Source organism: Aptenodytes forsteri, unplaced genomic scaffold (assembly GCF_000699145.1).
Source record: "Aptenodytes forsteri isolate BGI_AS27 unplaced genomic scaffold, ASM69914v1 Scaffold137, whole genome shotgun sequence".
NCBI lineage: Eukaryota > Metazoa > Chordata > Aves > Sphenisciformes > Spheniscidae > Aptenodytes > Aptenodytes forsteri.
In genome coordinates, this window is record NW_008796221.1 from 4,157,995 (window position 1) to 4,172,599 (window position 14,605).

At 41.7% G+C, this 14,605-nt stretch overlaps 1 protein-coding gene across 3 annotated transcripts in view; it reads left to right on the plus strand.

Moving 5' to 3' along the window:
- SYPL1 (synaptophysin like 1) overlaps positions 1–14,605 on the plus strand; it is a 56,727-nt gene that overhangs the window by 9,702 nt on the left and 32,420 nt on the right. For 2 of the 3 annotated variants that reach the window (XM_009289040.2, XM_019474589.1), the window contains exons 2-4: positions 567–685; positions 1,841–2,045; positions 2,910–3,098. In XM_009289040.2, the coding sequence (XP_009287315.1) occupies positions 567–685; positions 1,841–2,045; positions 2,910–3,098 (513 nt within the window). Of the gene's footprint in view, positions 1–566; positions 686–1,840; positions 2,046–2,909; positions 3,099–3,934; positions 8,228–14,605 lie in introns of those variants that run through there. The other variant, XM_019474588.1, reaches the window with a different exon arrangement.

Sequence of the window (14,605 nt, forward strand, 5' to 3'; positions counted from 1 at the left end):
TCTGACTGGGAGGAAAGAAAACAGTTCTGCAGATACCTAAAATCTATGTGTTAATTACAAGTTTGCCATAGTAACTTGTGCTGCTGTGTGTTGTGTGGTCTAATTATTGGGTGTTTAGGGTTTTGCTAGTGAACAAAGGGAAAATGAGCTACTTAGAGAGTCAAGCTGATGCGCAATACTCTGAGTGTGTACCTTCTAGCTACTCTAATCTACAGTTGTGGATGTCTGAGACTCCTAAAAATACTTCCCTTACTAACTGCAAGAAGTACTGTGCTGGCTCTTAGCATTAAAAAAGGAAAAAACCCAAACAAACCAACCTTTTACTGTAGAGCTAAGAAAAATATAAACAAAAAGAACTTTTAAATGGGCTTTTGTTAGTGAAGTTGCTCATGTTTTTGGATTATAGAAACTCAACATTTTCATTACCTCTTGACATCACTTTATACTTTACCATTGCTAGTTTTGTTCCTATTTCTTGCCTTCGTTAGCTGTTTCAGCTAAATGTTGAGTTTTTCCTTTGAGCTCTAGTGGCATGTAGTAATATGTCTATGTATCAATTCCTACAGATTTTTTCCATCTTTGCTTTTGCCACATGTGGAGGCTTTCAAGGTGAAACTACCCTTCTAGTTTCCTGCAAAGGTGTGGTAAACAAAACAGTTACAGCTGTTTTTGCTTATCCATTCAGGTGAGTATTAGCTCTTAAGTTGTTTTTCATACACTAATTACTTATTATTCACTCTTTTCCCCATCTGTCTCCCTATGCATATGTACTTACTGTATATATCTGAATGAACATGTAAAACCTCTGGCTTGCTCTGTAGTAGCAATAAATTAGTTGTAATTGTTCAAAGTATTGTGTTTGTCAGTGCCCTATAGAAAGTAGAAGAAAATGGCAATAGGCTGTATTACTGCTTTGTATCACTTTACCTTAAGCTCTATTCTAGCAGTGCGTGAATGCTACAGAAGGTAATTAATAAGCAAAACAATACGATTAATTTTAACAGCCTATTTCTTCATCAATTTGTAGTTGCTTTGGAGGCCTGGGTAAGATTATTTTGGGTGTGCCATTATCGTATTTTTGTTTAAAGACTGAACGGAAAATACTTACTTTTCAGTTTATTCCAATTATATATTGGTGAGGGTGTTGGGTACGTATAAACTAAATACTCCACTGTCATTGTAGTGCTCTTGTAGAGACAAGTTCCTTTCCTGGGGCACGAGGAGGAAGGCTTCCTCTTTATTGTCACAGCTTCACAGTTACAACAAATGTAGAGTCGGTGTTCCATATGTGTTCAATAAGCATAGGTGTAAGTATAGAAATGGATTCAGAAGCCAGCTTGTTAAAACTACTACAGAAGTATAGAATTTGGTTACAAAACCCGGCATTGTAACAGCACTTGGAGGGGAGAGTGGGAATCTGAAATGATTCTGTGCTGGTCACTGCTAGTCACGCAGGTTTTATTGAATTTCCTGTGCTTGCATTTTCTTGTAGCTGTAATGCAACCAGGTGCCTTTTAAGTCTTGATCCCTTCATTTAACTGCCAGTCTCCAAAATAATGTTAAGTCTGCTTCCAGATCGGAGTTTCTTTCTTCAGTTGCTCTAAAGATAAGATTCTTCTCCTGAAGTTGCTATTGCATATCTCAGTGTAGGATGGGGAAAAATCTTCAGATATCTTGACAAATCTTTGTGTTGTATAACTGATACATTACTCTAAAAGACAATTTATATTTGTATAAACTTACACAACCAGAAAGCTGAAGCACTTATTGTGAAGCATGACTGTATGAAGTTTCCACTGTATAGCAAACTTTAACTACATCAAGGATATAATCTTTGCAGGTTGAATACTGTTGTATTTAGTGCACCAGACCCAAAACGCTGTGGTGGTACTTGGACTGACGTCTATCTTGTGGGCAACTTCTCCTCCTCTGCACAGTTCTTTGTTACACTTGCGGTGTTGGTGTTCCTCTACTGCATTGCTGCCCTTGTGGTATATGTTGGATATAAGCATGTGTATCAGCAAAATAGCAAGTTTCCATTAACTGTAAGTAATGCTAAGATATTTCAAAGTTTTTCCTTTGAAACCACAAAAGATGAGAAATACTGCTAACACAAGAATATCTGAATAACTTATGTACATTCAGTAGTTCCAAAAGTTAGATGGAGCATAAACACAAGTATCTCAGACTAGTCACTACAGCACTCAAGCAGAAAAGGGGACCCAAAGCCCTTGAACATCCATGGCATCATTCCTTATGCAGTTATTGAAGCAGAGTGGAATGAAGTTCCACCTTCTCAGGTGAGCAGTGTCTTCACCACAACTTTTCTTTTGTGTTGTGTATTTGAATATACAACTGTGCCATAAGTGGAACCTCCTCTGTTAGTCTCTAGGAATTTTCCCTGTGTAGAGCACCTGCTGTGCAGATGCAATTGGCAGAGGGAAATAGTTACTTATCTTGTGAATTTTAGTCACCTTAAATACCAAAGCCCTGATCCTCAGAATGAGAAGTCTCAGAACATGCCCAGAAACAGACCTAGCAACCTTTCAAGCCAAGTTTTAGCATATCAGCCATCCAGATTTAAATCCTCTACCCTGTCACCCCCACTTTTCTAAACTTAAACTTTTATAACAAAGTGCTAGGCATCTGATTTTAGAAACTAATTTCTTAAAAAAGGAAGATTGCTTATGCTTGATAGATGCAAAAGGCATACAGTTTTGTATCTGATTATCAACACAGAATATAACTTGTGTTTGTAACTGCAACATTGTTAATGGCTAAACTTGCTTGTGATCATTAGCACTGATGCAGTTATTTTGATGATATAATTAATACTGTCTCTGCCCTGCTCTCTTATGCACATTCATGCAAATTTTTTTAACCTAATAACGAGTACTTCTCTTCTGTAGGACCTGGCTATCACTGTCATAACAGCCTTTCTGTGGCTGGTCAGTACTTTTGTTTGGGCAAAGGCACTTGCTGACATCAAAATGTCCACAGGGGCCAGCATTATTCCGGGAATTGAATCTTGCAAAGCACCAGGAACAACTTGTCGTTTTGCTTCTGTGACCAGCATGGGAACTCTGAATGTGTCTGTGGTATGTATGCCTTCCACCACAGGGGTACAATAAATGTGTTATAAAATAGCCAAGGCACCTGAGAGCCCTGTTCTACTGATTGCATGTGTTGCTTTGTGTTAAGATTGCTTTATGGGTTATCAGTCTCTCAGGCCCATTAATACTGTGGTAAAACACCAACCAAATTTTTTTCTTTAGAAGGAAACTTGTTTCTTCAAAGAAATTAAGAGAAACAACTTGTAGGATCTGTCTCTAGAGCTGTTAGATGCAGCATTTCCAGACACATTTGCATCTCTATTTCTGTTTGTAGCCAAGAGCACCTTAAAATATGTTACTGGGCCACCCAAGTGGTTTGTTGACGCTTCCTGCTCTGTCTTTTGGTGTTGAACCTAGCTTTTTAATCAACTGTGAGCATTTTTACACATCAAGTAGAGGTTCCTTGTAATACAATGATATAAAGCCCATGTTCTTAGAAAGAATTTTTCACAGCAGGGCCAATGAGGCTTATTGTATGATCTTCCTAGTGAATCCTGCTTTTCAAAACTCTGGCTGTTATTCATTGGCCCAGTAATAATTAATCATGTGCTCTGGATGTGCATATGCAGAGGTGCTGAGTGACTGAAAATAATTTGTCTAATTACATGCAAAGGACAGAGTAAGTTGACTATCTGACTTCCAAAGAAGTCTGTTAAAACAGCTTGCAATACTCTAAAGCATGTGGAAATGTCTTGTCCAAATCAAAGGGGTGCCAAAGATAGTGGTTGTTTCTGGCTTGCCTTGAAGTCGTATTCTGATTTAAAAAAAAAAAAACACAACAAATAAAAAACCTCAATCTCACCTTTTTTCTTAACCTACAGGTGTTTGGCTTGCTTAATATGGTTTTATGGGGAGGAAATATTTGGTTTGTATATAAGGACATCAACCTTCACAACCAATCAAACAGAATTTCTTAAAGTCCAGGAATATATCCAACTCAAAGAGGAATATAAAAACAAGATGATACTTTGAAGTGCTTCCACTTTGACATCACACTGCCAAGAGCATGGAGCCCTTAGGATTTATTTCAATAATAATAGATAATACTTCATACAAACTTCTGGTTTGTACTATGGTTTGACATAAGGTCTTAGATACTCCAATTGAAGTGTTTGATTATCTTGAAATATATCTTTTGAAGTTGTGCAGCTTTTTGTTACAGTTTTTGAAGAGCAAAATGTTGAGGTTATCTGGATGCTGACCCTTTCAGGTTCTTGAATTAGCCTCACAGGAGGGATGGGTAAGAAGCAACTGCATTTGGGTTATTACTGCAACTTCTTTAGTTCTAACAAGCCTTGGCTGAAAAATGAAATGTAAATGCAACAAGGACATGTGAAAATGCAGTTCAGCTTCTTCCTATCACTGATACCTTGCAAAAGCTTTCTGAGTAGAACTCATAGCTCTGTTTAGAGTTGCAGCTGTCACATGTAGGTTTCCAGATATTCCATTCAGATTACTGTATCAAATCTGCTGACAGGCCTGTCTGGAAGGACATTACATCTGTGTTTAATATGTTGTTACTATTTAATGGCTTGGGACAATCTCTGAACAAGAAGACAGCTTATAGTTTCACTAGAAAATCATTTAACAAAGATGAGAGTGTGTATATGTGTGCAATAGATGACTTAAACACTTGAGGGGGGGGAAGTAAAGCATGGCCCGCAACTCTTACAAATACTGTAGAAATCAAAGCTAATATATTCCAACTGCTAGTGTCTGGGCTCCTATGAATTCCTTTTGAGGTGCATGAACAATGCTTGTGTGTGAAAGGATATAACTGGAGATGTCTGAATAGGACTGTCTTCATTGATGTTGTTCATCTTATTCATTGGGAGCAATATTTGGTTCTTCTCATGTGGACTTCTTTATTAAGATATCTGACACTGTGAATTGCTCAATGTTTTGACAAATCTAAGAAACAAGCTGTTCAGGTTTTTTTGGATTTGTTTAAACTGTTTGTGATGAAAATAGACATAATAGCGTGTATATAACAATCCTAATTGTTCAGTGTGCCAGAGCTACTAGCTTTCTGATAGTATACTTCCAGTCCAAAGTGTATAATAAAATGAGTGTTGCTGAAAGAATGTGCCTTGAGTCCTTACTGCTCTAACAGTGATGCAAATGTATTGGCCTTGTAGCTTCTGGGACATGGCTTTAGCTATCGCTGACCTTGCTCATTGAATGAGTTATCTGTGCTACAGAAGGGTTCTTACACTGATGCCTTGAGTTTTTTGTAGAGAGCACTATCTGTCACTCCTGCAGACTAAAGCTGCCTGGTGCTGCCCAGCACTTCTTTCTGTCAGTCCAAAGTGGGGGCTTTTATTACTTGTAACTGTCCAAAATTTCACTTTTGGAAAGTGAAAAGAAAGAATTTTCTTTTGGAAGAGGTAAGAAGTGCAATGTTCAGGTATCTGCTTCTAAAAGCATGCTCTTCTGTTTCTTCCCTGTTCCTGGATAAGGGATTTGAAAACAATGAGCTTCTGCTGTTTCCTGTTTAACAATACTAGCTGTGTTACTGCCGCAAGAAGAGAGGCCTGCTTTTTCTCAGTGGTTACTCAAGTACCAAGTATTATCCACCTTACAAAGGCCTCTTGAGGGAAGATAAGAGAAAAGCAGTACGTGGTTCCAACTCTTGCATCAAAAGTGTGGCACTCAAAATCATAATGTAGTCTTCTCAGGACCTTCCCTCTGTGTCCTGGACCTTCTGCAACCCAAGGGGCAATTCTCAGCAGGAGAAGACTGGGGCGTAGGGTTTAGGAAGGACAATATCATTCCTGCATTCAGAAGTGAGATATGAAACCGGTTACTTCTATTATGGGTTAGTTTGGGGGTTTTTTTGATAGCAACATTGGGCTATGGTCCAAAGAGCTGATGAAACTGCCAAATGGTTTTGACAATGCAATGTTTTTTAGCTTCACACTCAAAGGTCTTTTAAGCAGATTGATGTTAACGCAGTGATTGACCCAGCCCTCTCCGCATCCTTGCTTGGGTAGACGTTATATGCGAGTGGGCCCAGGCACATGCATTCTTCTAGTAGTCCCGTGCTGTTTGCACTTCCTTTACCATCAAAAAATGGATTATGGCTGGGTAGTCTTCTGTCATCTCAGTGGTCTGAACCGGGTCTTGAAGCTTCACTGGAAGTATTGATGATAAAAGATGAGTGTGATCTTTTCTTTCATCTCTGCTAACAGGCCCTACCCAGCAGAATTGCACTGAGCTATAAATGTAGTGTGATTCTTGTGGAAAGGCTGCGTATATAGCAATTACAATGCTTTGGTGTTAGCTAACATAGAATACAAAGCTTCTATTGAAATTTAAAGTACTGAGTCAGATAGTTGATTATAAATATAAGGAGGTGTTATTTTGAAGTGCTTTTGTGCTAGCTGTTCTCCTTCCTCTCAAGAACCCCTGCTGACAATGACTTTTGTGGTGTCCTTTCTGACCGCTTGCATCAGTTCCATGTTCCAAATACTAACTTTAAACCTTAAATCTTCATTCCTCCTTGAAGTGAGTTCATGTATTACCTAACGCTGCCCTGAACTGACAGTTGTCACAGAGGGCTTGATTTGTAATGTTATATCTATATCACTATGAATAGTTGGGAAGAGAGGGACAGAGAAGAGTTGCAGAAAGAAAATTACTTTGTTGTTGCACATAGGACTCTTCCTTTCTTTTCTTTTTTTCTTTTTTTGGCAAGTCAAAACTATTGGACCTTCTCTGTTGCTCTCTTCCTAACAGAATTATAGATACCTGAGATAAAAAGCTCTGTGCTATTTCATCATGGTGAGCTATGATAGGATCACTGGTACAAGGTTATGAAAATCAGTATCTACATGTTCTGGTAATTCTATTACTATATTTTAAATTTCAAAGCTAGACTTGAAGCAAACTATTATTTGTCATCTGATCAAAGTTAGCACTGCTTTGAGCAAGAGGTTGAACCAAGTTTTTTTCAGAGGTCCCTTCTTTGTAATGTTCGGGGGGGGGGTTTTGTGTTGTTTCTTTTTCCTAACACCTGATGGGCCATTGTTTGCTTTTGCCCCCTGTTTTTTTGTCTTTTAGCCAGAGGCTCTGTTTGCATCATTGTGCATGCTTATTTCAGGATGAAATACATATTTTATATCTAAAATGTCCATGAATTTTTTTATATTGCCTAAGGAAAAAAACCCTGCTAACTATAGATTAATAAAGTTTTTCAATCTCAATTCTTTGGGATTTAAGGTTACACATGATGTGGCTAAAACACTTTTTATTAACCTTAATATTTTTAACAAAACTATGTTCCTGTCTATTTAGTATGTGCTTATCTACCAACTGAAGCTCCAGTTCTGTGACAAACTGACTTTGTCACAAATAGCCCTGTTGGAGTCATTGGGATGGCTTAGTTATAAAACGGTAACTGTGTGTATTTTTGAACACATGAGAGCAGGAATGGATTAGATCAGTATATGCCTCATTGATGGCTAAGCTCTAGCCGACAACTGAAACTGAGTTGGAAAGGTTAGCACACTCTGATTGTTTCAACAAAAACTTAAATTTCATATGCACTCAAAGAGGCATTCCTGTTTTCCATAGGGCTGAAACTTTCTCTTACACGTTTTGTAGATGAAACAAGTGCATCCCATCCCCAGAGTGCTTTCCTTCAGAAGACAGGGAGACCAAATATGGCATGCAGGACTATAGCTAGTAAAATATAGATCAACAGATATGTGTCTATGTTTTGTAGAAATTAAAGCTGCATGTGCGTGTGTTCTACACAGCTAAATGTTAACAGTGTCCTGGCTCTGCAGGCTAAGGTGAGCGTGATGTGTAGTCAACAGCAAGCAAGTTTTTAAAAAGGAAAAATAACCATATGTCCCCTTCTGGTTCATTAGGGTAAGACTTGTTTTCCTTCGTAAGGGGGAGGGACTGATACAGAATACTGCTAGCTTTGATGTCTGCTAGAGTCCTGCAGCTGAGATGAAACAGAAAGCATAGTGCAGCAGGAGCAAGCAGCTGCTCTCATTTACCCTGGACAGCTGCAAAGGGCTGAGCAGCCTTTGCCTTTGAATTGACATCACATTCATGCTGGCAGCACCGAAATACTCAGTGTCTTATTTACTCATAAGAGCAGAAAAAAAAAAAAGACTCTTTGATTTACCGGCTTTATCTTGACTGCACCAGAATCACCATTGCTATCAGGAGATGCAGCACACTTGATCCCTCTGTATTGAGGGAACAAAGGGCCTGGAAATCTGCCAGGCTCTATAGGTAAGGTATCCTCAGCTGGCAGCAATCTCTCCTGCAGCCATCAATGGAGCAAGCTCATGAAAATCCTCTCGCACTGCATGAATTCTTCTGATAGCAGGCTATAGTTATGCAGCTCTAGCGAGTGAAATGAAGTATGATGCATGGTGCAATACTAGAGAGAAGAATTGTGATCAGAAACCCACGGCAGGAAGAAAGACTGGATGGTGGCAGTGAAGGAAAATGAAGCTGCAGGGTCAATATGGGATAGTAATAGGGAACTCCATGGCAGATAATAGAAACCCATCAGCATTAGCAGGTGTTTAAGGAACCAAGTAATTTGTGGTTTAGGGTGCTGTGACCAGTGATCTGAGGGTCAGGACTGTGTGACAATGCTGAGAAATGTACATACTGGTTGAGTGGTTAAACATTGGAACAGGCTGCCCAGGGAAGTGGTTGAGTCACCATCCCTGTAAGTATTTAAAAGACGAGTAGATGAGGCACTTAGGGACGTGGTTTAGTGGGCATGGTGGTGTTGAGTTGATGGTTGGACTCAATGATCTTAGAGGTCTTTTCCAACCTTAATGACTCTATGATTCTATGATACTGTGTGTGCTTACTCCCAGAAGAGTCCCTGCCATGGGAGCTAGCATGGTGTCAGTGGTGGCTGAGAGCTTTGCCACCAACCTGGAGGAGAAGCCATAGGAACTCAAGCCCAAGAGAGATCTGACTGTCAAATCTCCAGAGGCTAGTGCAGGCAGTGCTGAATTGAGTCACGCCGGGATCTGTATCACTATGCCCACTATCACCCCAGTGAGCAAACCCATCTCAAACACAGGCTGGAGCCAGGACACTGAAATGCCAGCTGACAGACCAGCAGTATTAGTAGCTTACATTGTACTAGAGCTAAGCAGTGTTGTGATGTGCAGTGAATTCATCAGGGCTCTGTCTCTGCTTGCACACCTCCTATTGCTAGCAGCAGAAGGTGTGGGTGTGTAGCTCTCACTGAAGGCCAAAAAGAGGATGGGTGCCTTCTTGATGTGAAGAGCTGTAAGACTGTGGATTCATCACCTGCTTGAGGATACAGGGTAGCTACAGACTGTATTTTCCCCTATGCCCTAGAACTGAGCAGCATGTAAGGCTGGGGAACTTGGCCGTGCTGTGCTGCACCGTGCTGGTTTGGCTGCCTGCCCTGCTGCAAACTCTTGGGGAGCTGGTAGCGTATCTCACTCTTGGAAACTGTCTAAAGATAATCCCTGATGCTTTCACAAATGCCTGACTCTTGAGCAAGTCATGACTGCACATCAGACATTCTGGATCACCCTGGATCATCTACTTTTATTCTTGTGGCAGTATTTAGGAAGTGTTCATTCCTAGCAGATTTGCTGTATAGCCTAAAGCAAAGTTGTTGTCACAAAGTCAGAGGCTGGTTTTTGCTGCTTAGTCACCTTTAAATATTAACCTGAATAATGAAATTATTCAAAAGAATGTTACAGCATAGGAGTGCATTCTTCCCCCCCCCCCTTAAATATTAGTGAATGAGGCAGTTTCTTTCAAGGTTAAGATCAAGTCTGTGTATGCTAGCCCCCCTTAATAGTGAATGAGGCAGTTTCTTTCAAGGTTAAGATCAAGTCTGTGTATGCTAGCAACAGTTATTCAGAGTTGTATTTTAGAGCCTGACTCAAATGTGGAATTCCCTTTTCTGGCATGTCAGGTGAACCCAGGTGTGCCCTTAATAATACAGCCCTCCTATGGACACTCAGTATTTAGAGCAGGGAAAAAGAAATAAAAATTTCTGACTTGTGTTTTTAGAAGCTTTATTTATACTTTTCACTTGCAACTACCAAAAACGTGCCTGTGCTTGGTAGTACTTTTCTTGTCTGGATATTTCATTCTTCTTCTTGAGTCAGGAAGGCAGCAATATAGAGCTAGGTTGTGCTATCCTTAAAGTTTGTGCCCATATGGATGCAGTCAGTTTTGCCCTTCATTTCAGGGCAAGCACTCTAGGGCCTAGAGAAATCTGTGCTGACCCTGACCATATTTTTCTTGCATTCTTTCCTTAAGAAAATCTGCCTCAGCCAGACCCTGTTCTCTGCTATCCATGTCTTCAGTTACTGTTTCACTGTGGATCCTGCTTGGCCAATACAGGAACTTCCCCCTTTTTTTTTCCTCCTGGACCAAACCCATAATACTTGGTAACATTTCAGAATATTTTTCTAGCTGATTCTAGGTAGGTTCCCTCTTGTTCTGCTACACCAGCACTTGTTGCAAATAGTGGGGGTGTATTTGGGCAGCCAGTTCTCATAATCTGTCCCCTGTTCAAGAAACCTGATTGATTGCTGTTGCTGCCAGGAGGGCTGCAGGTACCTGCAGGTGCAGCATCAGCAACGGGTGGTTTGTACTTGGTATTACATCCTGCCAATATCTGAGCAATTCCTCATTTATTCATAAAATGTGCTCTGTCTTTTCTTGGCTTGTGACTTAATGTTAGTGCTGCCAGCTGCATTTTCTTCTTACCTGTCTGTTCAGCAATTTGACTTAACGCAGTCATCAAGGAGGCTGTATACTGATCCTTTACTCACAATCTGAGTAAAAGCTGGTGTTAGCACAAGCTCTAATCAATTTGCCCATTTAATTTCAATTCAAAATTTGAAGTAGTATCTTAAAGGTCCACACTCTAGTCCACAGCTGTGCTTGCTTTCTGTGGCCCAAGACCAGCAGCTATCTGTCCCAAGTCCCTCGGCTCATTTCCTGTCTTGTAAAGCAGCAGTAGTCTTACCTGCTGCACCCCCTGCCTTGGGATGGTAATCTATCCATTGGTATACATGCTGCTGTTCCCAGCTCCTTTTTCTTTTCCCATTTATACATATCATCCCCTAAATCATCTTCCTCCGGTGACTTCAAATCTAATTCTCCACCACTTTCTGCAGATACAGCAGCTATTTTTAATTTTTGCATCCTGATCTGCTTTTGCAAGCATCTAATTTTAGCTTCACGTTTAATACGATCAGGTTCCCTTGGAGCTCTCCTTTGCTCTAGGGCAAATGGCTGCACTGTGCATGTTAATCCTTCTACTGGATTCTGCCGTTCTCTTCTTCTGTGGCTTTTCTTTCGCTTTTTCTGAACTGAAAATACTGTGTTCCATTATTACCTTTTTGAGCCACTAGACTGTACTACTTTTCAAGTTTCTTAGTATTTTCTTTTAAAACACAGTTTTCAGATCAAAGCAGTTTTCTGCTTTTACTCTGGCTCTATCAGCACAAAATGTTTTAGCTGCTTCCACAACAGTCACAGTAATACAGGAATTTTATCCTCAAATTTCACTTCATAAGCTCTACAATAAGTAGAGAACGATTATTCTATATCATCCCTGGTCCTATGGACTGAAATGAAACATCCCTTCTTCCACAGAGAGGTGCCTGTAGCCTTGAAGATCTTGGGGGTTTTTTTGTTGATTCTTTTGTATTGCTCAGATCTTCAGCTAGAGCAGTTAGTAGCATTTGGGTGGCATTAGTGGCTTGTCAAGGTCACTTCCTGCAGTGACAAAAAGCTTGGTGTCTAGCTAAGAAACAGAAGACTTGGCAAACTGCAAAGGACACACACTAGCTAGCTAATGAAAAAACATTTTTTCTGGGTCCATGCAATATCCTACCCTGAACACAGCAAAAGGAGGCTATGATGCCTTCAGACTGAAATTGAACTATTCTTACACAAGAGTGTTGCATCTCAGGAGCCTTCCCCCGATCAAAGGGGCCAGCATTGCCTTTGGGCGCTTTACTGACCCAGTGTGCTTCTGGAACAAATCATGTTTACACCATGGAAACAGCCTGCAATCCAACCGAACATTTCACTTTGAGCTGGCCAGCAAGGAAGAGATCCCTGATCAGAAGCAGAAGAGGAGAGAAAAGGACACAATATGCTAATAGTGGATCCAAACCAGAAAAAGAGAGAGAGACAGTCCTTCAAGCTGCAAAAGCTCAGAGCTGAACTCAGGGTTATCGGAGGTTCCCAGTAGTGACTGTGGCATACAAGGCATCTTCACGACAAGCAATGACCTCAGGCACAGCACCAGCAGTACCCCTGGAGAGGACTCATGCAGAAATGGGCATGGTACTTGTAGGGTCTCTTCCCAGAAGATCATGAATGCAGGTAGATCAAGCAGTTATGGTTAGAGAAGAAAACAGTATGTGCCAGTAGAGGAGATGAGGGTGATTATTTTTAGCTTTAGTTTCCACAGAGACTGTGCATCAAAAGTAATGAGAAAGGACTGGCAGGCACAGGAGGCTGTGAGGTTTGCACTTAGCTCCATGAAGAGCATTTCTAGGATGAAGCTAGACCAAGAAATGAATTTCAGAAATGCATTGCAAAATCAAAAAAGCCAGAAGGCCCATATTACCATTTTGTCCTGAGGCCCTGAAAGCTCTTAATCGAGGAAGTAATTTAATTTTGAACTTTACTGCTTGGCTGTTTTTACATGTGGCCAATATGGGCGCTTCAGAGCTTTTAACCTTGCTGGAAATAGAGCAGGACTTCTGGAAACTTGGAAGATCTCTGCTTTCATCTTCAAGAACCATGAACCTATTCTCCTATGTGCTGTGCAGTTACTTGTATGGATCTACAGCAAGTGTAATAGGCCTTCAGTCTGGAATGACAGAGTTTTACCTGCCATACATCAGCGCTGGTGCCCCAAAATGGGCAGGACTGTGAAGGACCAGTCCCTTCAGGATGAATCCCCTAGGGGACCATTCGATTGCAACCACATGTCATAACCTACAGTTAGCAAAGCTGAAAGGACAGCGAATCTTCCATGCGAGAAGAGCCAGCAGAGTGATTACAGCTGAATTCTGGCTGGATGCACCCTGGGGCTGGCTGCTGCTTTATTTTACTAAGTGGGTAAGTTCATGCTCTTTTAACTCAGGGGGAAAAAGCTTCTGGTTCAGTGATGGGGCAGGACCTCTTCAGGAGCATGTAAGAACACGGTGTTGATTCAGCCCTGGCTGTGTGTGAGGAAATCCCTGGGAGCATCCACCTTTGTCCTGACTTACCTGTCAGAACAGCACTGAAATATTGGCTTGAAACGTCTGTCACTTCAGTTCTTCATTGATCATCTGAGCTGGCTCCCTCATGCCAAGCATGACAGGGATGGGGAGAAGGGATGAAAGGGTATAAGGTACCAGCTGCAGCTTTTCTGGCCCTGAAGGCTACACTAAAGCGGGTTAGCTGTCAGATGTCCCATGGAGACTATCCACCTAGTGCAGACAGCCAGGGAGTGTTACACGAATGCTCTGCTTGCTTCCCCCTTTCCTCTCATCCCTTCCAGAGCCAGTGGAGTAGGTAGGACCTCCGAAACACCACCTGGCATCAGGCAAAGTAGTTGGGCAAATTCCTCATTGAGCTTGATATATTGCTGTTGGACATTGTCAGGACTCTGGTCTCTCTGGACAGGCTCAGAAGTGCATGCTCAGCCACCTGGAGAGGCTTTTGGGGCAGTGATTGACTGTATGCTCTCACGTCTGTAAGGCCGTTCCAGAGCAAGTACATTAGACAGTTAGCCCCGGTTGCTGGCAGTCAATGGGGAAAGCTCAGCCTCCTCTGTAGATATCAGTGTGGTAATAGCGCTTGCATGAAGCAGCAAGACATGGTCAGGCTGGATATTGCAGGGAGGAGCGTTCAAGAAATTCAATGTGAAAATGGATTGGATCCGATTCCTTATGGCTTTGCTGTCCATGGCTGTGCAGAGAAATGCCAGAGCATCCTTCCCCGCCTGATAGTTGCACCCAGTCTGCACGGATATAAGAGAGTAGTCGATGAAGTACAGGAGCATCCATCCTGTGGCTTACGTAAGTAGTAAGGAAGGGTTCAATTCAGCGTGGTGAAGGGAAAAGATCAAAGAAAACAGAAAATAGGGCACTTGATCATTCCAGAAATGACATGGTATGCTCTGCAAGAAAATTAATCCTATAACAGGGTCATCACTTTCTTGATACGTCTACAGTGTTACGGTGTCTTAATGACCTGGCTTTTCTTCCCTTGTTTTTCTCCAATTTACTTGTTCTTTCTGCCTTTGCCCTCCTTCCTGGGCCCCAGCACAGGCCGGCCCCTTCCCTCCTCCTGCCCCTGGGCTGGCGGCAGCCGGGGGGCCGCGCCGCGCCCCCGGCGGGCGGGTACGGATAGATGTACAATTTCGCACCCGGGAGGAAAAGTAGTCTCTCGGCCCGGTTCCCCGCCTCTCCCGCCGGCCGAGACACAGGGGGTCAGTGTTGCTG